The sequence below is a fragment of the Tasmannia lanceolata genome, unplaced genomic scaffold (assembly GCF_043159265.1).
Source record: "Tasmannia lanceolata isolate RefF3 unplaced genomic scaffold, GAP_Taslan_0.1 ptg000029l, whole genome shotgun sequence".
NCBI classification, from domain to species: domain Eukaryota; kingdom Viridiplantae; phylum Streptophyta; class Magnoliopsida; order Canellales; family Winteraceae; genus Tasmannia; species Tasmannia lanceolata.
In genome coordinates this window covers 8,510,861-8,533,829 of record NW_027518706.1, presented here as the reverse complement: position 1 = coordinate 8,533,829, position 22,969 = coordinate 8,510,861, and the positions used below count along the sequence as shown (strand labels likewise).

General features: G+C 39.4%; 1 protein-coding gene across 2 annotated transcripts; it reads right to left on the bottom strand.

Annotated features, from left to right (window-relative positions):
• Positions 1 to 7,817: 7,817 nt before the first annotated feature.
• On the bottom strand, positions 7,818 to 21,792 carry LOC143859252 (uncharacterized). Of its 2 annotated transcripts, none has more exons than XM_077369963.1 (5): positions 21,649 to 21,792; positions 17,886 to 19,700; positions 10,629 to 11,020; positions 9,088 to 9,148; positions 7,818 to 8,328 (listed from the first exon to the last, which is right to left on the bottom strand). In XM_077369963.1, exons 2-5 carry the CDS (start codon positions 19,347 to 19,349, stop codon positions 7,936 to 7,938), a joined length of 2,310 nt encoding a protein of 769 aa, XP_077226078.1. In that variant the 5' UTR covers positions 19,350 to 19,700; positions 21,649 to 21,792; the 3' UTR covers positions 7,818 to 7,935. The 2 variants fall into 2 exon arrangements, with proteins under 2 accessions (XP_077226078.1, XP_077226079.1); XM_077369964.1 differs by having other exon boundaries at positions 17,886 to 19,630; positions 21,649 to 21,790.
• Between the last annotated feature and the right edge of the window lie 1,177 nt (positions 21,793 to 22,969).

Sequence of the window (22,969 nt, the reverse complement as noted above, 5' to 3'; positions counted from 1 at the left end):
TTATATTAAACACAAAATAACTAATCAAAAAAAAAAAAAAAAAACTCAGACCCATGCGATCACACAATCTGGAGTGTGGTTTCAATTTTAGTCCCACATCAAAAAATCAAGTTGAAACTCCAATTTTTCATGCCTATGAGTTGTAGCCAGTTAGGTCAGGGAGAACAAGTACAAGTTCTAAACCCAAAAGTTGAGAAATAACATGGAAAGTATGACAAGATCGGAAAAGGCAATTACCTAATCCGGGGTTCTAACTAGGAATCCCCAGGTAAAGAGTTTGACCCCAAAACAAGGGTTCAGCTTCCTAAAGAGGTCCGAGGTTAGAACTACGGGGAAGGACCCCTGAAGAGTCAAGCGCCGCTCCCTTCGACTAACAAAAAACTCACTCACATACGTTCAAGAACTCAATCGAGAGGCAAACTCTAACTCCTATCATGATTAATTAAACTGATTAACCTGATTTAGGAGGGGAAAGCCATGAGAATTAGGATCTACCTGATCCTAAATCTCAAGGCCTTCCCCAATTAGGATAGTTTAATAAAGACAAGTCTCATTGTTTGGGGAATAGGAGCCATGAGGCTCAGGACCTAATTGGCCCTTAACCCCAAGACCCCTTTGATCAATCTAGGATAGTCCTAAAGTTGGTTTTGTCTTGTTCTCAGCCCAAGACCCATTAGAATTGGGGGTTTACATGACCCCCCATTCCCAAGGACTCAAATGATCATGGGAGTATAATTCTTATAGTTTTTTTTAGTTCTCTCTTCTTCCTTTCTGGAATTACAAACATAATCATCCTATGTCCACCATTCCCCAGCTTCCTTCGGCCAGATCATGACCAGAGTTCATTTGGGAGGGAAATTCAATAGTAATGGGGAATTGCGGGATCTTGTGATCAAAATCCTAGTTGATCTGCGTCGCAACCACTGAGCAATATCATCTCAAATTCTCACAAGGATAATTCCCACAAGGGATGGTTCCGATCCGCCATCCTATGGTGCTGAGAACTTAACAAAGAATGGTCTCAAGATACACTAATTAGCGACTCTTGAGACATCTTCTTGGAGATTGCAACAGTAGTTTCCAACGAGTAAGCTCATTGCGTACCATTTTCAGAAGCTGCTACTCAGCCCTAGAGGGAGAAATTAGTATTCAATTGCTTCTCCAGTATGAGACGAGAATTCGCAGAAGTTATGTTCGCAAAGATCAGAGGATTTGTGACAACTATATCACAGCACTAAACATTGCAGTCGCAATGCTCATTAACTACACTCTCCTTACTCGAGAGCAATTTCCCCCCTTCTAATTGGTTCCATTAGAACATCAGATTTAAGATAAGGAGACTGGGAATCCCGGGCAGGAATGGTGCCTAACAATGAATGGTTACAAACTCTTCGATCCGTAGATATTTATACATGGTGTCATTGCATTAGATCGGATGGTTAGTATCATCTGATGGAGAAGATGGACAACATAAAAAGTGTATTGTTTTTTAATAAAAATCACTGGGGCCAACCTGGTTCGAAGATCTAAACCGTTTTCGTTTGTTGGGATCCAACGTAAATAGGCTTTGCCCATAAAATCATCTCCATAGGATGATCCAACACCTCATATTAGCTTCTATAGATGCGAGAGTTAGGATCATCATATGTGATGATTTTTGGGGAAACGCCTATTTACATCGGGGCCCATCATAGGAAGGTTTTGATATTGGAATAACGTGAGCCACACTAAATTTTCAAGTAAATATGCGTTTTATATGTGTATGTATGTGGCTGCCCATATTTTTTTTAAAACAGTGTGGCCCACCTTATTCAATGATCTAAACCATTCAGTTATTAGGTCCCAACGCAAATACACCGTACCGTGAAAATCATCTCTATTGGATGATCCTAACTTTTCAATCTATAGAGATTTCAAAAATTGGTATAGTTCATCTACATATTATAGAGTTAGATCATCAAACGAAGATGATTTTTGGGACACAATACAGTAACACTGGGGCCGAACAACCGAATGGTTTGGATCTCTGAACAAGGTGTGCTTCATCGTGTTATTCAAAATACATACTCACCTACAAACAGATGCAATCCTATTATATTACACCTACAAGCATAACACATATTTTTAGAAAAATCATAGGACCACTTTGTTTGAAGATTACGTTCATTTGTTGACCCTCAACATAAATAGGCTGTGCCCAAAAAATCATCGCCATCCGATGATCCGAACCATCCGATATACTTCAACGACATCACGCACACACACAAATCGAAGAGTTAGTAATCATTCATTGTTGGTCCCCACCAAGGGTTTGGTGCTTAAAGAGAGAAGAGATAGAGAACAGGTTCATGGAAACAAGTACAGAAGCCTTGTTCAAAGATCTATACAATTTACTTGTTAGGACCCACGAAAGGTTCTGGGTGCAACTTAGGTTGGGCTCGACCCAAACCCGGCAGGTTCAACCCGATTTTCGCTCAAGTTGGGTTGGCATTTCCTCGGGTTCAGTTAGGAAAAGCCAACCCAATTTAATTTCGGGTTGGGTTAGAGTTGAGGCCTTCGAAACCCGACCTAATGTAACGCCCAGACACAACCATGTAGATATTGTCCAGTTCTAGGCCGTAGCCCTCCCCGGTTTTGTTTTTCCCGAAGAAAACGCATCGACACAGAGAATGGGGGTCTACAACATATATAACCCAGGAACTTTCTCTCACCCCTTCCAATGTGGGACTATTACAATCCACCCCCCATTAAAGGGCCCAACGTCCTTGTTGGCACATCGTACTAGAAGAGGTACGGCTCTGATACCATATTTGTAACGCCCCGACGCAACTGTATAGATATTGTTCGGTTCTAGGCCGCAGGCCTCCCCGGTTTTGTTTTTCCCGAAGAAAACACGTCTACACAGGGAATGGGGGTCTACAACATATAACCCAGGAACTTTCTCTCACCCCTTTCAATGTGGGACTATTACACTTATGCAAGCCTCTCCTAGACTTCTTGGACTAAGGATCGGGAGAGTGACAAATAAACACTCAATTGCTCAAGAATTCAGATTCAAGAAAACAGATTTGCGCAAGCTCGGTAAAATGAGCGTATCTCCCTCGATATAGGTCGGAATGACTTGATTCAAAAGCCAAAATTTCAAGGACTCAAAGATCTACAACTTTGCTGAAAAAAGTTTGCTCAGAATAATACTGGAAATAGCTCGAAATGATGATGGAAGTGGATGAAAGCAAATGGACGGGTTTCTGGAAATATAGTGGGGCAAAATAGGGAAAGATGACTTCAATGGCTACTCTTCTAGGTTGCCAAGGAAGATATGTAACATCAATTTTTCTAGATTGATGGTTGCAACTCTTCAAGGATGCAAACAATAGGGGAAAGCTCCTACTCTTCAAGGAAGAAGTGAAACTCTTCTAGGTTTCAAGGAAGAACTCTTCAAGGTTCAAGAAAAAATGCACTAAACAAATTTTCATTCAAATATTCAACTAATTCCATTACATATGTTTGATACTCTTTAAGTAGAAAAATACATGAGAAAATTCGTTCAAACTAGTCCACTAAATATCTTCAAGATTTCACCGTCAACATCAAGCACAAAGCGGGTATACAAAATCAGGTTGCTGATGCTCTTATCAGAAAGAAAAACCTGCTCAATACAATGCGCACTACTGTGCTCGGCTTTGACTCCTTCCAACAGTTATACATGGAGGATGAATAATTTTCCAAACTCGTATTAGATGCTCAAGATAAGAAGCTTGCTGATTTCACCTTATGTGATGGTTTTCACTTTAAAGGAAATCGCTTATGTGTACCGGATTGCTCTCTTCGGCAAAAATGTGATTGGTGAGATACATAATGAAGGTCATTTCGGTCGTGACAAAACTCTCCAACTTGTTTCAGCAAAGTACTTTTGGCCACATCAGAAACAGGAAGTACATCGTTATGTTATGAGATGCCGAAATTGCCAAATTGGTAAGGGACAAATTACAAATGCCGGTCTCTACTTGTCCTTGCCTATACCACATGCACCACGGGAGGATATATCTATGGATTTTGTCCTTGGACTGCCCCGGACCCACCGAGGAATGGATTCCATATTTGTGGTCGTTGATAGATTTTCCAAAATGGCACATTTCATATCTTACCGAAAGACTATGGATGCCTCGCGCATTGCTAGCTTATTTTTCAAAGAAATCTTCAGAATGCATGAAATACCAAATACCATCACTTCCGACAGAGACATGAAGTTCCTTAGTCACTTTTGGCGTCAATTATGGAAGAGTATTGAGACCACACTACAGTATAGTACTGTGTTCCACCCTCAAACTGATGTGCAAACCAAAGTTGTAAACCGATCATTGAAAAATTTGTTGAGAACCTTGATCAATGACAATCCCCGTTCTTGGGAAGATCGCCTATCACTTGGAGAACTTGCTTACAACAGTTCGATGAACCGTTCTACAGGTTGTAGCCCTTTCTTGGTTATCTATGGGCGACAACCCAAGTCAGCACTAGATCTTGCACCTATTCCATTTGCTGGAAAGCTCATTGCCCAAGTTGAAGATTTTGTATCTCAAATGAAGCTTATACATGAAGATGTTCATCGTAAGCTGGAAAGTAAATCAGAGACCTATAAGAAGGCTGTTGATAAGAGGCGTCATGAAGTCATATTTGAACCCGGAGATTTTGTTTGGGCTTACTTGCCACCGGAACGTCACCCCGTTGGAAGCTACAACAAGCTTAGTGATAGAAAGCTTGGTCCACTTGAAGTACTTGAACGCATCAATCCCAATGCGTATCGTCTCAAGCTTCCTTCCCATATGAAGATACATGATGTGTTTAACGTCCGCCATTTGACACCTTATATGGGAGATTCCACTGATGATGATACTTCGATTTCAGAGACGAATTCTTTCAAACAAGGGGGGAATGATGCAACCCCAACTCATGTGACCGACAAATTTGAAGCACACATGAACCATCCCAAGCAAATGAGAAGATCAACCCGCATTCAAGCCCAACACAAGGCCCAAGCCCAAGCCCAAGATTGATGGTTGCAACTCTTCAAGGATGCAAACAATAGGGAAAAGCTCCTACTCTTCAAGGAAGGAGTGGAACTCTTCTAGGTTTCAAGGAAGAACTCTTCAAGGTTCAAGGGAAAATGCACTAAGCAAATTTTCATTCAAATATTCAACTAACTCCATTACATATGTTTGATACTCTTTAAGTAGAGAAATACATGAGAAATTCGTTCAAACTAGTCCACTAACTAGTTTAGGGACTCACATACATCATTAATAGCTTAGGAACTCTAAACGCATTAACTAGTCAAAGCTAGCAAACACAGCCTCCCAAAATAGTCATAACTCTTCAACCACTGAGCCAAATTAAAACCATGAATATCCATTGGAAAGATAATTTAAAGACCTACAACTGCTTAATTAAGCATTTTATCTGATTCGTCCATCTAGAGGTCCAAAAACTTGCTTCAAAACTGACCATAATCATTATGACGAAAATTCAACTAGATTAGGCCTGAATTTGAGTGTCCATGATCTTGGGCTGGAATTGGCCTTTATGCTTTGTGGATTCAAGTTGGGGTTGGACATTGTGTTGGGCTTGAGTGTGGGCTGATCTTCTCACTTGCTTGGGATGGTTCATGTGTGCTTCAAATTTGTCGGTCACATGAGTTGGGATTGCATCATACACCTAAACCAAGCCCGACCTCCGCCCTGTAATTTTATCTTGATTTTCTTTAGGTTCTTGGTATTTTTCTATTTGGCCCTAGGTGAACCCCGAACCCAACCTGACGTACTCAATTTCGGGTTAGATGGGTTGGGTTAGGGTTGAGAGATTTACAAGGGGGTTGGGCGAAGCTTGACCAGCTACAACCCGAGGGTCAGGCTAGCCGGTTATGGTTGAGGGAATGCTATCTTAGGTTAGGCTAGGGTTGGACTCAACCCGATCCAACCCGACCCGAGTTGCACCCTTAAGGGCCCTACCAAAGGTTAATGGAGAGAGAGATGTACCGGCTTCAAAATGGGTACAATGGGCGACAATTTATCAGCCCATTAATTGAACTTCAATTGCCTGTCCGTGCTCCTAGACAAATGCGATAGTAATAACAGAACACAGAACCCTATGACACAGAACTCTACGTCGGGGACATTTTCGTCTAGACGAATGTCAGTGGTAGTTTCGTTAATTATATAAAAGCGAGGGATGTTTGTTCAACGTGGGAAAAATAGAAAAAAAGCAGAGAGCAGGGGTTACTGTAGTGACGTTAAGAGGGTGACGTCAAGAGATAAGGGGAGTCGTCACGTGAAGATTGTTCTCATTGCAGCTTTGATTAATATATAAGGAGATTGGGATGAATTTTCTGAGATAGATTTTTGCAGGCGATGATAAATTCGCACCCCCTCTAGGATAATCCGCACCCCTATACGTGAAAAAGCGCTGAAGCCATCGCCCATTTTTGTTTCCACGATCTCCTCTTGCGTGTAATAATTATATCTAGGGATTTGCTTTACTTGGCAATTTCGTATCCAGCCATTCATAAATGGACCACCAATGGGACCCCGACACCTGGCACCAAAGTGTGCACTGAAGTCCCAAAGGTAGCTAGGGATAGATTTGGGAGCTTCTAGGAAGACACAGCCTTATCAAGGTGCCTTAATAACCACCCTTTATGACAAGAGTAATTGGAAGTGAAATAGTTTCCCTTTTTTCACTTGGGAGTTGGGAGAGCCCCATCTAGTATGTCTTTTACCACACTTTTTTTACAGTGGAAGGAGATGTCCCAAGTGAAAACAAAAGGGATGAACATGATGAACATATCAATCCCCAAAGTAATTTATACTTTTTATATCAAATAGGAAACAAACATCTTATTTTGGTACATGGGGATTGTATCAAGAAGGGAGTTTTTATATGGTGGCTGACCATACACCAACGAGGGCAGAGAGAGAAGAAAACTCTCCCCATTGATTTTTTATCCAGGTCGAACCTCCTTTTTTTACTTTCCCCTTACCAAAAATCAAGGGGTTGATATTTTGTCTCTCCGCCCTCTATATGTAAAGGGCGGCCAACATATAATTTCCTAAAAAGAGGATGTTTCTAAAGAATACTAACAATTTATGCCTGTGGATGCATCCATGGTTTAAAATTTCGACCGAAATCCGAAATTTCGGACCAAGAATACTAACAATTTATGTCTGTGAATTCATCCATGGTTTAAAATTTCGGTGGAGACCAACACCGAAATTGACCAAAACCTATTTCCGCCGAAATTTCAGAATTTCAGCGCAAAATTTCGGTTTTTCCGAAATTTGACCCAAAAAAACTGTTTTTTAATATTAATTTAATATTTTACCAAAACTTCGGTAATTTCGGCCGAAATTTAATATTAAATAAAATATTCATTTCATGTATTGTACCAAATTTCGGTCGAAATTTCAAAATTTCAAGCACCGAAACCAAAATTTTAAACCTTGGATGCATCAATACTGTCACGCCCCAAACAGAGATCACGGGCTAGGCACGTGACAACGCCACATACTAGATCTAATCACATAGAAATGCAAGGTTAATGAGGAGCTTCACAGAAGAATACTGAGAAATTTTAACTTCCCGATTATGGATCTAAAGTAATCAGTCCAATCCAATATATCTGGCCATCTATCCAATGGTTCCGAAGTGGTCCGATCACCGACCCAAATTGGGGACGAGTGGTACAAATACCTATATGGGCATTAGAGGAGGAAATCAAAACCAGAAATGGCACCAAACAACAAAGGAATTGTAGATGATAGAAATTTCATGTAAGCCATTGGGCAGAAATTCCATAAAATTTTCATGGTTTTGACACTTTCACCATCAACATTGGCAATGAAAGAGCGATTTTGAGTACCTTTACAAAATCAGCCCACAAAATCACAAACCATCTGCCCTCCAAAATGCCTGTTGCTGAACACACTCTGTGTTGTGCCGGAGCCCTAGAGTAAGTGACACAGCTCCACCACTTTGATATGGAACAAAACCCATCAACGCCCCCTCGACAGTTGCCGGAATCTGACACTCTTCCACCCTCGAACGCTTCTCTCCACACTGCCACTGCTCGGAGTTACACCCGTCATTGCTGCCATTAATTGTGAGATTGTTGGGTTGATTTCCAGTAAGATTTTGAAGGTCTTGGAGAGTGGGTTTCCCTTCGTTCTTGAGGGAATTAAGGTCCATATCTTTAGAGCCTTTAGTTTCGAGATTGTGTATTTCTTCAACCATTGGCTTCCATAGTCGAACTCGGGCATTGATGAACCAGTTGGATACCTACACAACCAAACACTAGGATAATCCAATATATTTTGCCATGTTGCACCCAGCATAGCATATCTCTAAAGATTTTATGAGAATTTATATGGTGGAAGGCCAGGCATGCATGTGCTGCCACAAAAACTGTGAGGCCCACATTTGTTGGCTGATCCAAACCGTTCATTTGTTGGGCCATTATGTAGATAGGGTGTGTGCCTAGAGAATCTTCTCTATAGTATGGCCCTTTGATTTGTGGAGGTTTAAAATTGGCAGCACACTGTATACAAATCTACACGGATTAGAAGGTTAGGATCATCCTATGGAGAAGATTTTCTGACCTCAACCTATCTACATCAGGGCCCAACAACGAATGGTTTAAATCGCCCAAAGTGGGCCCCACTGTTTTCTTTTATGCACGTGCATGAAAGCCTTCCACCATATAAATTATCAAGATTTCAGTGTTTTTAACGGCCCACTTCATAGGATGATCCAAACTGTTCATCTGTTGGGCCACAACTTAAATAGGTGGAGCCCTAAGAATCATTTCCATAGGATTGATCCTAACCTTTGACAACGTTTAGACAAGGTGAGTCGTATCATTTTACGGCCATGCAAGCATAGCAAGGACGGGCCCACCATTTTACTTTTACACCTAATGTTTTGATGGGGCAGGCCCATTATTGTATATTTGTATAGCCACGCATTAGCTTGTGCCAGTAACGCTAGTATACATATAGACAATGTATAAAGAACTGCAAACAAAGATGTTGAAGGTACCTGATTTCGTGAGAGCCCCGTTTGAGCTGCTAACATATGCTTATCTGTGTCCGTTGGATACCTGAACACAAATCCATGCATGCTTTAAACAATCAAAATAGATCTTTTGCGTGAATACATCTCTACCTTTCTAATCTACACTTGTAAGAATGAGCTATTCCCACGATAACATGGGTTGTATGGTCATATGATTCTTCTTCGGAATTTTACTTTCTAAAATAAATAAGGAGATTAGTCTCATAAAGGAGATTAGTCTCATAAAGGAGATTAGTCATCATGAATCTTGAGAAGGTAAAAGGTTGAACAAAAAGTTTTAAAACTATTTTTTTTTCACACAAAAGGGCTTTTGAGTGACACTAATGTTTACTGCCGGAAAAGTTCAGGCAAGTGGGTGAGGAATGCTAAACTCAAGTGCGCCCCCCATTGGCTGCATTTCACCAAATTGCATTTAAAACGGCTGCAAAGTCAAAGAGTTTGGTGATGTGCAGCCAATGGGGGTGTCCTTTCCGCGACTTTTTGTATGGGAGCCCCTCAGTTTAGCATTCCCATCTATCCAACCACCTATCTAAGCTTATCTAAGCTATACCTCAAAAACACATGTGGCCCCACATTTTTTGGGGATCCAAAGAATTCATTTGGAAGGCCTTTTCATGGATAGGGTGTGTACCAAAAATCAGCCTAATAGAATCATCCTAACCCAATCAAAGGTGGAGTGGAAATGGACAAACAATGTGTGTCCATGTTTCTGCACATTTTTTCCCTCAACATATGGCAGGATTAGGATGATCCTATAGGGCTGATTTTTGGTACACCCTATCTATGGAAGGGCCTTCCATATGAATGCTTTGGATCCCTCAAAAAATGTGGGGCCACGTGTTTTTGAGCAGCTTATCTAAGCTATAGCTTAGGAACACTTTCCTCTCTATGTGTGTGTGCGTGCGCGCGCGGGGTATATATATATATATATGAGAGAGAGAGAGAGAGAAAGAGAGAGAGAGAGAGAGAGAGAGAAAGAGAGAGAGAGAGAGAGAGAGAAAGAGAGAGAGAGGGGTGTAGCAACACATTCGTGTAGCTAACTTAGCTACACCGACGGCTTAAAATACAGTGGGCCCCACATTGTTTTGGTGATGCAAACCATTCATTTGATGGGCCCTCACACAGATAGGGTGTGCCCAAAAAATCAGCTCCATAGGATCATCCCAACCCTATGATTTGTGGAGGCAAAAATGGATGTGTAAAAACCTTCCCAAATCTGTCCATTTTTGCCTCCACAATTTGAAGGGTTGGGATCATCCAATGGAGCTGATTTTTTAGGCACACCCTATCAACGTGAGGGCCTATCAAATGAATGGTTTTGATCACCCAAACAATGTAGGCCCACTGTATTTCAAACCGTCAGTGTAGCTAAGTTAGCTACACGTATGTGTAGCTACACTTTTCTCAGGAAGGCCTCTTAGAAGGAAATGCTTCTCTATATATAGCTACACTATATATATATATATATAGAGAGAGAGAGAGAGAGAGAGAGAGAGAGAGCTTACGGGTGAAGGAAATGCTCAAACAGCCATGCTCTTAGAACAGCAACGGAACGTTCAGGAAGGCCTCTTTGAGGTCTCCACACATGCTGCTGGTGTTCTAAGAAGCCTAGACTTTCACTAGACTTCTGCTTTCCAAAGTTTTGATCAATGAACCTCAGCCTCGGTGTTTGATCTCCCCTGCTGGTTGTACCTGCTGACATGAACTCCTCTCCCAACGACTTGCTTATATGTCGGAGCTCATCTGAAATCGCATTTTTCAGGCACCGAAAGTGCTTCGAGACCACCTTTAGAGCCAATGACGTGTACGGAGTCACAGCATTGAGACCTGCTACTGATTCGAAGGCCGATATCACCATTTGCATCTGCTGGTGATACTGTTTGTATCGCCTGCAAACCTTCAACACCAGAGAAGCAAACAGTCAAAACAAATAGGATTAAAATTCTAAACAAGTCTAATTGCAATTGATACAATAGATTTTGATCTCTTCCCTCTAATTCGAACTTCACAGTTCTGTTTTTTATGATTTAGCTAATTCAGAAAGAATATTCTAAAAAAACAAATATGACTCAATTGGAGTAGGCGGACACAAAACATAAATTAGATTTTAATTTGAGTGGCACGTAACCAATTACAAAGAGGGAGAAAACTAATGCAAATGAATCTTGAGGAAATAGAAGAAGCAATGGTTGTAATAAGCCAATCCAGAGGAGAATCAATGGTATTCCATGATTACAGAGATACTAAAGAGTATCAATAACCATGGAAGATTAAAGTAAGCTATTGGTTAACCTACAGAGAAGCAATAGTTAAGGATTTTGTTGGATAAGGAAAAATTTCACAGAAAGTTAAAAAGACAATCAAATCCCAATCTGAACTGCATAGCTCAGCTGCAGCATCCGTTTGGAACCTATATAAATGCTAAAATAACAAAGGCAACATAATCCACGTACTTGAGTTCATGTTTATAAAGTTACGATATGCAACTCAAACTCCTGTTGAGAAATTCACCAGGAAAGATCCTATCTGATGGAGTGCAATCGAACAAAATAATAGAAAGAAACAAATCACAGGATGCACCCAATTATATTTTAAGTGGTTCTGCCAAGATGCCAACATCCACAGGCAAAAGCATGATATTCCACTAAGAGAACAAAATTCTAGGGATTAGAATGGATTGATTGAAATCTACAAACCGAAACCCTTTTTATCCTTACGCAATCAAGATGGTAGAAACCCCTTCTACCTCGAAAAAATAACATGAAAATCCAAGAGAAACCAAATCCAAAATGGACTCTGTATTCCAACGGAGTCTAGACTCTAATAGATCCACTAGATACATTTAAGAACATCGGATGTAAATGGATTTACAACTTTACAACAGGAAGAAGGGCCTAGATGGAAAGTTAGAGACCTATAAAGCTAGGGTAGCAGCAAAAGACTATGATCAAAAGACTAGTATTGACTATGAGAAAACCTTTTCACTAGTAGCTTTGCTAAAATCAGTTGGAATTTTATTGGCAAACTATAATTAGGAGATATGGGAGATAGACTTCATAACCACCTTCTTGAATGGAAACATTCAAGAAGATATTCACATGGCCTAGCCCAAGGGTTCTGAAGTTGCTAGAGAAGGTAGTCAAAAGGCGTAAAAATTGCTCCAAGTCATTTAGGGACTGAAGCAAGCATTGCGCGCATTTGGAACCTTCGTTTTGACGAGGAAGTCAAAGAGTTTGACTTCTCACAAAACAACAATTAGGCGTGTATTTACAAAATGTTAGTGGGAGTGCCATGACATTCCTCGTATTTTATGTAGATAATATTATACTCATTGGGAATAATGAAAGAATGTTGTCGAATTAATGCAAAGGTTTGTCTATCCAACCATTTTTCTATAAAAGACTTGAGAGAGGCGTTTTGCATTATAGGTCTTACTGTGTTTAGAGATCAGAAGATTGGATTGCTAGAACTCTCTTAAGAGGGTTGCATAGATAAGATATTGGCTAGGTTTAACATGGAGCATTCCATAAATGAATTGATTCCATTTACGTATGGAATCACGCCCTCCAACAATTAGGCGTGTATTTACAAAATGTTAGTGGGAGTGCCATGACATTCCTCGTATTTTATGTAGATAATATTATACTCATTGGGAATAATGAAAGAATGTTGTCGAATTAATGCAAAGGTTTGTCTATCCAACCATTTTTCTATAAAAGACTTGAGAGAGGCGTTTTGCATTATAGGTCTTACTGTGTTTAGAGATCAGAAGATTGGATTGCTAGAACTCTCTTAAGAGGGTTGCATAGATAAGATATTGGCTAGGTTTAACATGGAGCATTCCATAAATGAATTGATTCCATTTACGTATGGAATCACGCCCTCCAAGATGGTATCTTCAAAGACACTAGCTGAATAAAAGAAGACGAGCATTACTCACTATGCGCCCTCCAAGATGTTATCTTCAAAGACACTTGCTGAATAAAAGAAGACGAGCATTACTCACTATGCATCCGTTGTATGCAGCTTAATGTATGCAATGTTATGTACTGGGCAAGATATCTATTATTCTGTGAATTTGGTCAGCATAAAACAGATCGACCAAGGCCTCAAGAACTGGACGACAATGACTCACGCATTTAGGTAACTCGAAAGGAGAAAACACTACTGCCTAGTCTATAGTTGATTTTAATCATCTTTGAATACACCGACTCAGATTTTTGTACTGAAGTTGATGATTTATTTTGAAGTCATCATCTGGTTTTATCTTTACAACAGCCTACACAGTAGTGAGAGTTGGAGCAGCAAGCAAACACCAGGGGCGAACTCCACACACTGAAGCAAAATATATAGTTGCATATGATGTTGACAAGGAGGCAGTGTACCTGCGGAAGCTCATTGACGGACTTAGAGTAGTACCCTCTTTTGAGAGACCCATTACATTGTATTGCGTCAATGGTGGAGTCATTACTAAAGCAAAGGAACCGAGATTTCACCAAAAGTCAAAGCAGGTTCTTCAAAAATATAATGTGATATGAGAGATCAACAGAGGAGACATGGCCGTCAAAAAGTGTGTTGCAAAAGGTTTACGTATTGAACAAGATTAATTTTTTTTGTTATTTTATATTGAATGACGTAAAATTTATTATCTTCAAATAACTTGTAATTAGGTTTTGCTAAAAAGATTATTCTAATCGCGAAGACCATTGTATCCTTTTTATCAGATGAGTAGATGTGTCATATTAGTTTGTGAGCCCAGTAGCCCACTCTTTAGTTTGTGTGTAACACTCCCACCTCCCCCTGGCTACTGGAAAAAAATCAATTTTAATTTTATGGGTAAATGGAGTGGGACTCCACTACGCCCCCCCCCCCCAAAAAATATCATACTTGGAGAGAGAGAGAGAGAGAGAGAGAGAGAGAGAGAGAGAGAGAGAGAGAGAAGGGGAAGTCCTAGGAGGAGCTCCCCTTTGGAAGTTTTTTTCGGTAGGTAAGTTGGGATCGAACTTGCGACCTCAAGGTTGTTGAGACACCCCCCTCTCGGCTTTCGACAAACGGGAGGCTCCCCCTCATCCTATATATATATATATATATATATATGAGAGAGAGAGAGAGAGAGAGAGAGAGTTGCACTACTCTCTCCCTCCTTTTCGAGCTTCAATTTCTCTCCCATCTCTCTTTGGACTGCGACTTCACCAAAGAGATTCTACTCGTCATCTTTCTATTCTCCATCATCCATTGAAGAGCATCCGAGAGAGCCATCACTCTGATTTCGTGGGATTCGTTCTTGTGAAGAATCAAAGTCCTAGACAAGGAGTAGATCATCCGTCTTATCTCCCTCATGCATGACTGAAATCCAAAAATGATTATTTCCGAACTTGAAAGCAAACCGTTGGCTAATGTAGTTTTTGACCGTCCATCTTATGGCCTGTACAGTCGACAGCTCAGCTCAGATGAATCAAAAAAGGCAGCTTGTTGCGAAAGTTAGCACAGTCAACCCACAGCAAATGACAACACACGATAAGAGTCGCCACATTTGATTCCCCCAATCGCTCCTACTCCCCCTTCCTCTGGGAGAGGTGGCAGGATAATGTCCTGACGTACGATAACAAAATTCTAATTCTCCTCAATTCTTAATGTCATCATCATCATTATCACCACCAACATATCAATGCATACATAATTTCAATGTCATTTAATTACCTATTCTTAATTAGGAAATGATATATTCTCCCCTATTTTTTCCTTCGGACAGCCCGTTGTAGTGATAAATAAATTGGAGCGATTATCTTAGGAAAGAAAAAGGGGGTGAATATCACTTCCATTTTTAATGAAACAAAAGCTAATGTCTATATTTTTTTCTTCCCTAAGATACCGCTCTAGTTTATTTATCACTACAACGGTTTGTCCGAAGGAAAAAAATAGAGGAGAATATATCATTTTTAATTAAAAATAGGTAATAAAATGACATGGAAATTATGTATACTTGGATATCGGTGATGATGATGATGATGGCATGAAGAAATGAGGAGAATAAGAACTTTGTTATCGTGCGCCAGGAGTAGACCTGGCAAACGGGTGAGCCGGGCCGGGTTTGACCCGACTCGTACGGGTCCAGGTCAAACGGGCTAGGACAAAAAAGACTCGTTTACGGGTCACTAATCGTTGACCCGGACCCCACCCGTACGGGCCGGGTCGACTCGAGGGCCACCCGGTTTTTATTAATTTTTTGTTGTTTTTATTCCCACACTTTAACTAGAAGATCCAAACCGTCCATGTGAAGGGCAATAACGTAAATAGGTTGAGCCCGAAAAATCCTAGCCCTTTGATCTGTCCTAACCCTCTAATCTATGTAAGAATCGCATATTATTATTTATGGAAACCTCTATAGATCGGAGGGCTAGAATCATCCTAGGGAACTGATTTTGGGACACAACCTATTTTTTTTCTTCCCTAAGATACCGCTGTAGTTTATTTATCACTACAACGGTTTGTTCGAAGGAAAAAAAATAGAGGAGAATATATCATTTTTAATTAAAAATAGGTAATAAAATGACATTGAAATTATGTATACTTGGATATCGGTGATGATGATGATGATGATGGCATGAAGAAATGAGGAGAATAAGAACTTTGTTATCGTGCGCCAAGAGTAGACCTGGCAAACGGGTGAGCCGGGCCCGGTTTGACCCGACCCGTACGGGTCCAGGTCAAACGGGCTGGGCCAAAAATGACTCGTTTACGGGTCACTAATCGTTAACCCGGACCCCACCCGTACAGGCCTGGTCGACTCAAGGGCCACCCGGTTTTTATTAATTTTTTGTTGTTTTTATTCCCACACTCTAACTAGAAGATCCAAACCGTCCATGTGAAGGGCAATAACGTAAATAGGTTGAGCCCAAAAAATCCTAGCCCTTTATCTATCCTAACCCTCTAATCTATGTAAGAATCGCATATTATTATTTATGAAAACCTCTATAGATCGGAGGGCTAGATTCATCCTAGGGAACTGATTTTGGGGCACAACCTATTTAAGTTGTGTTCCATCACATGGACGGTTTAGAACATCCTAAGATGTGGTCCGTATAGTACAATATGAAAATACGAGATTATAAGGGCTTACACCATATAAAAACTTAAATCATTTGTGTTTTTACGCGCACATGCGGGCACCCACGAGTCCACCCGGCCCGACTCAGTTTTGACAAGACCCGTACGGGCAGAGTCAAATTTCAAATAGGTTACTAACTAGTGACCCGGACCCCATAAATTACAGGCGGGCCGGGTGGACCCACGGGTCTAAGTCACTTTTTGCCAGGTCTGACCAAGAGGTTATCCCGCGCACCTCTCCGAGAGGAAGGAGGAGTAGGAGCGATTGAGAGGATCAGATGCAGCGACTCTTATTGTGTGTTGTCATTCTCTGTGGGTTGACTGTGCTAACAGGCCATAAGATGGACGGTAAAGAACTACGTCAGCCAACAGCCAAAAAAAATCATTTTTGGACGTTAGTCATATGCATGACATGGATCATCTATCTGATCTCCGTCATGGATATTCTTTAATTTCATTGTAGTCCTGGAATATATACAATATAACAATGATTTTAGGTTTCAGGAAAAAAATTTAACGGTATTCTTTTAAATATCCCCTATCCTAGGATTTTCCCTATCACACCCATGGGTATAAATGGTAGGCGACACCATATGCATAGATTTGGGTAGAGTGTTGGACCCTGCCCCTAAAAAATGGTGGACCCTAACAGATAAAAAAAGGTGTAAAGTTGTGGGCCCCACTCATGCTATTATGCATGGGTGTAAAATGATGGGCCCACCCTACTAAAACTTGCAGTATAAAATGGTAGACCCTGCCCATGCTATGCTATGAGGTGTAAAATTGTTTTTCCCACTTGCCCAAGTATTTTGGATGGACAAAGTTGACCTCTGAATTAGTAAGGAAAATTTAATTTTAGCACAAAACTCAATTAGCTAAAAGTCAGCGGCAAAACATAATCGCAATTCAAAATAAAAGATAGCGACTAAAAAAGAGATTTAATAGTTGGAAAACCAATGAAAAGAAATATGCTTAGTATATTATATATGTGTGTGTGAATGAATGTATGTACATACGTATGTACGTACGGATAAGGGATTGATATCTACACTACCATATTTTGATAATGGCATTAAGCGCTATTTTGTACTATTTTAATTAGCTTTTAATGGCTATTATATTGCTCGATTAAATTAGCTTTTTATTGCTATTGCAATAGTGAAGGAAGATGCTTTTAACATCCCATCAAAAATAGTCAAACAAAGTGTGTAGGGCCATTATCAGAATATGGTAGTGTGGATATCAGTACGCTATATGTATTTGCATTGCAAATTATGGCACTCCCTTTTTTTTATATTGGCAGCCTCAATTTTTAGACTTCTTTGATTGGTTGTTGATATCTTTTGTAACAACCAATGAGAAAAGTGTAAAATAAAAAGAGAGGCTGCAAATATCAAAATAAGTGCAGCAACGTAATAAACAAGTCAACATCAAATGGATACGCAGAACATAAATCCAGTCTTAGCAGGATGAAAAACTAATTTAACCAACATGTGCAGTAGTAGAAAAACATAAAATAGTGCATGCATCTAACAAATTAAACATTCAATACCCAGGAGAAGTGTGTGCCTCAGGAAAAATTAGAACATCATCATCTTAATAATTAGCTATAGCCTAGTGAGTAGTAACCATTATGCAACTTGGAAATTACTAACCTCTTCTTGCATGTACAAGAGCTTTGCTTTCTTTCTCTGGAACTGAGAACAATAAGGTTGGGCAGATCCACTCCCACCTCCACAGTCACCAGAAGGATCGGTTGAGCTGTAAAATGAAGAAGTCGAGACAGAGTTGCCACTCCTCCCACCAATTTCATTATCAGCATTCACAGTATCACATGAATCCCTCTGAGAAATTTCACTTGTTTTCATGAACTTTGAGTTGGTAATGCTGCAAATTTCATCTAATAGTTGTCGAGCCGGCTTCAAGAATTTCGAGCTTTTCAAGATAGTTGCATAACCCGTAAAGGGCCCGAGAGGACCCGCGATGCGACGAGCGTCCATAGAAGTATCGGGTATTGGAGATTTCGAATATGAACAGAAATACCCCAAATTGTTACTCTTTGAGTCTTGAGAAGCATGTACAATGCTAGCCGTGGATGGCAAATCTTGAGGTACAAATCTTTCCCTAAACTGAGTTGGGTTTAATTCAGAAGTTGGGAGAGATGAAAGCGACAGAGATAGGCCTTGCGCCGTACTATCTCTTCTAATAGTTCTAAGATCACCAAAATCCTCTTCAGTACTGTTCCATTGATGACTCCCCCCAACAGGTCTATTCATCCATTCTGCACTATCATTGTTAATTGGTATTGTGGGAGTTTGATTTCCATAACTTGGGAGAAGTACCAGTTCATTGCCACCATCTACACATGAACCATGACCAGTTTCCCGAATATTTTGTTGGATTAAGGAATGCATTTCTAATCCATGGGTCCCAATAGTAGTAGAAGTTACAACATCTTGAAGGGAATTTTGGTAAAATGAAGGGGAAGTGAAGGCCACTTCCCCATATTGCTTATGGGCACCTTGACTTGAAAGTTCATTGGATCGATTATTCAAAGAAGACTGTACATCTTGGAACCCAGAATAACTAGACTTCAAATAAGGAGGAGATGAAGTAACATTTCCTTCTTTGAGAGTACTAGATAACATGCCCCCAACAAATAAAGGATTCTGTATGGAAGCAGCATTACTGCCTGACCCATTCACATAATTCATAATCCAATCACAACCTTGTTGAGAGCTTAGACCACCAGATCCATCTGCTACAGATTCTTGATGTGAGATTGAATCCTTTTGAGCTAACAAAACATGGGTGTTTGAAGAAAAATTAAGCATTTCTGAAGAAAAAATGGGCGCCGGGTTGTAGGGCAAGTCACAATTTCCAAGGTGTCGAACTTGAATCAGATTTGGGTTGAGTACAGTTTCTCTTGGTAAATGAAGAAATTGGTTAGGTAAATCTTGTAGGTGTTGGCTTGGAGTCAAATGTTGTGGAACTCTCAGCTTATCACGGCGGCTTTGCTGGGCAATATGTGATTCAGGCCTAAAATAATTAATGCCCAGCATTGGGTCCTCCAACCTTGCTGTTGGGTTTAAACATCCTGCCTCAAATCTCTCAGACATGAGGTTTGTATTAAACGCAAGCCTCACTGAAAGTTAATGCCTTCAACTATATGGAGATTCATATCTCATAAATAGAATAATACGATCAAATACGCAGTTGACGCAGCTGAGTATTTGGTTGAAACAGTCATAACTTGAGAGAGCCACAGGACTTTTGATTGACTTTGCAGTGCAAAACACGGACTCAGACAAGAATGCAGCCAGGCTAAAAGGGAGTCATCTTGAGGGGGTCCTGGATGATAAGGGAAAGTATTGAAACTATGGCTTAATCAATCGAATCTCTAAATGTATCAAGACAAAAAGCATCCCAACACAGAAGCAATGTTCAATCAAATCATCCCATGTGATTTCCTGCAATTCCATTAATATCAAATTTTTACTATATGCATCAAATAATAAAAGCATAAAGAAGGAAAATATCAAAACTTCAAGACCTATGTTGCACATATAAAAAGCAGAAACATAACGAACAAGAAACATCTTTACTATAGCCATCTTAATTTTTCATGGAAATAGAAAAGGTAGACCCACAAGAAGCATAAGAAAGAAAACAATTTCATATTGATCTCACATATGATCCAGAAACCATTAGGAGACTAATGCAAGAATAGAAGCAAAAAATGAAAAACCAATAAGGAAAAAAAAAGTAAAGAAAGAAATTCCATTAATATCAAGTTTTTACAACACCCATCAAATAAAAGTATGAGGAAGGGAAATATCAAGATTTCCTGAGCTATGTTGTAAATATTAAAAAAAAAGATATCAATAAAAAGAAACATCTTCTTTACCATAGCCATCTTAATTTCTCATGGAAATAGAAAAGGTTAACCCACAAGAAGCATAAGAGAGAAAATAATTACATATTGATCTCATATACAACCATACATAAACCACTACGAGAATAATGCAAGACCCATCAAATAAAAGTATAAAGAAGGAAAATTTCAACTTTTTACAACACCCATGAAAAAAAATATATAGGAAAATATCTAGACTTCCTGAGCTATGTTGTACATGTAAAAACACAGAAATATCAAGGAAAGAAAACATCTTCTTTAGCATAGCCATCTTAATTTCTAATTGAAATAGAAAAGGCTTTACCCACAAGAAGCATAAGAAAGAAAAAAATTACATATTGATCTCATATACATAAACCATTACGAGAATAATGCAAGAATAGAAGAAAAAAATGCAAACCAATAAGGAAAAAAATACTGAATAAAGCAATTCCATTAACATCAAGTATTTACGACACCCATCAAATAAAAGTAGAAAGAAGGAGCTACACCCATCAAACCATGAGCTATGTTGTACATGTAAAAAACAAGAAATATCAAAAAATAGAAACATCCTTACCATAACCATCTTAATTTTCATGGGAATAAAAAAATTACCATACAAGAACCGTAAGAAAGAAAAAATTACCCTCATAGAAGAACATTCACAAACCATCACAACAATAATGCAAGAATGACAGGCAGAAAAGTAAACCAAAAAGAAAAAAAAAAGTGAAGAAATTATACCGACAATAATTTGAGGTCAGAGAGATCCCATGAATCATGAAATAAGAAAAAAACAAAGTAAAAATCCAAAGCTATGTCTCCTCAAAAGAACTCCACATGATGCAACTACAGTATTTACCCTCTCTCTCTCTCTCTCTCTCTCTCTCTCTCTCTCTCTCTCTTAATTTTTATGTTTTCTACCACTTGTACAGCATTGAAAGAGTCTCAACTCTCTCTCTCTCTCTAAATTCCTCTCAAAGAGTGCAATTTTACTACTCTCCTAGTAAAAACTTCAGACCAGTAAATAAAATAAACAGAAATAATAACAGTTAAAGAATAACAAAGAAATCTAAAAAGACTACGAACAGTAGTAGTAGAGAAATACTACAACCACTGAAACCCTAATTTCACACAATGTAACGGCGTTAATGTAAACCGAGACGATAAATACTGAAAATTAACGCCGTTAATTCTCCATCCAAAACAAAAATAACTTCAGAATCTAAAAATTCAAAGCACCTGATAAAACCAGAAACCAATAGAATGACAGATTATTTCATCTTAGAATCATTTTTCCAAGCTCTAGGGCGAGATTTTAGAATGAATTTTTGAAAAAGAGTGTTTTTTCCTTTTTTTTTCGATCTACGAACAAAAACTAAACAATGATCCGATCTTCAAAGAAGAAATTGAAAACTAGAGAACTCTCTAATGAGCAGAAAAATAACTTCTAGATCTAGATTACATTCTTTCTATACAAAGATCCATGAAATCTAACCATTTTGATTGAATTTTTTTACCTCGATCAAAGCTCCTTTTATCTCATCGCCTGTAAAAAAATCGAAAAATCAACACAAATCCGATGAGATTTCGAGAAAACAAAACGATAATTGCAAAGGGATGATTAAAAATCAGCCTTATCACAAATTCTCCTTTTCTCCTCTCTCTCTCTCTCTCTATAAAAAGGGAACACATAAAAAAACTATACAAAAAGTGAAGCGCTGTTACAAAATACCCTTACTCTGAACCATAACTACGAAATTGCCACTGTTTTTTATAAGCTATAGTACCTTTCTGGAAATGAATTCATAGCATGGTCAAAGGAATTATAATAATAAAATTGCCATTCAATGGGTTTGAATTTACGGAAAGAGGACTGGAGTTAGGATTTTGACACGTGGATAGTTGTGATTGTGGGGAACTGGTACTGTTTTTTGTAGAAGGACGTACGGGCGGTAAGCGGTGACGTCACATGCCGTCTTAACTCTCTACCGCCATATCTTTTGCCGGAAAGAGTGGTAATACTACCGATTACCGATGAATAAACCGGTCAGGAATGTACGGACTCTGTTGTTCTTCTCCTCTGAGAGGGTCAGAGAGACTCATTATCTTTGTTCTCGGGCGACTTAAAATCTCTATATCTATCGTATTGTTTGGACGCTTGTGAAAAGATTTTCGTTGGGAAGTGATATTTTTCACCCCTCTTTTTACTCGGGACAGTTCATTCTAGTGTATTTACGACTACCGTTTTATACTGAAGGGGTCTGTCCTGAGTAATAAGTGGGGAAATATATCATTTCCTTTTACTGTCTATTTTTTTCTGCCTGAGAGTCCCATCATTAGTGAATTGTGACGGGGTTCTCTATTTTAGTGGGTCACCATGTACATCAACGGTCATGGGTTTTTCATTTTTTAACGGATGATCTCAACCGTCCGATCAAGATTTATGAGGGAAAAATCTAAAATACCTTCTCTTTTTAGAGTTTGAGGAATTCTAGACTGAAGGAAGCCCTTGCAAAAAAAGAGGTGAAAGGACTCTCCCATCGGGTTGGAACTCGGGTCTGGTCGGGAAATGGTTGCTCGGGTTGTGTTCAAGTTGGCCTCAACCCGAACCCGACCCGCCCGAGTTGCACCCCAAGGGACGATGCCCCACTGAGGGAAAGATTGTCATCCAAGTAAGTTTTCCTTAGATGGTGAGGCCTTTGGAAAAATAGTTGTAAAAAAGGTTGGTGGTATTCTTAAAAATAAAAAATATGAATTGATGATAAAACTTGGGGACGTACTCAACTTGTTTTAAATGTTTTAACCTGTTGTCCAAGACTATTATATTTCTCAAAAGAC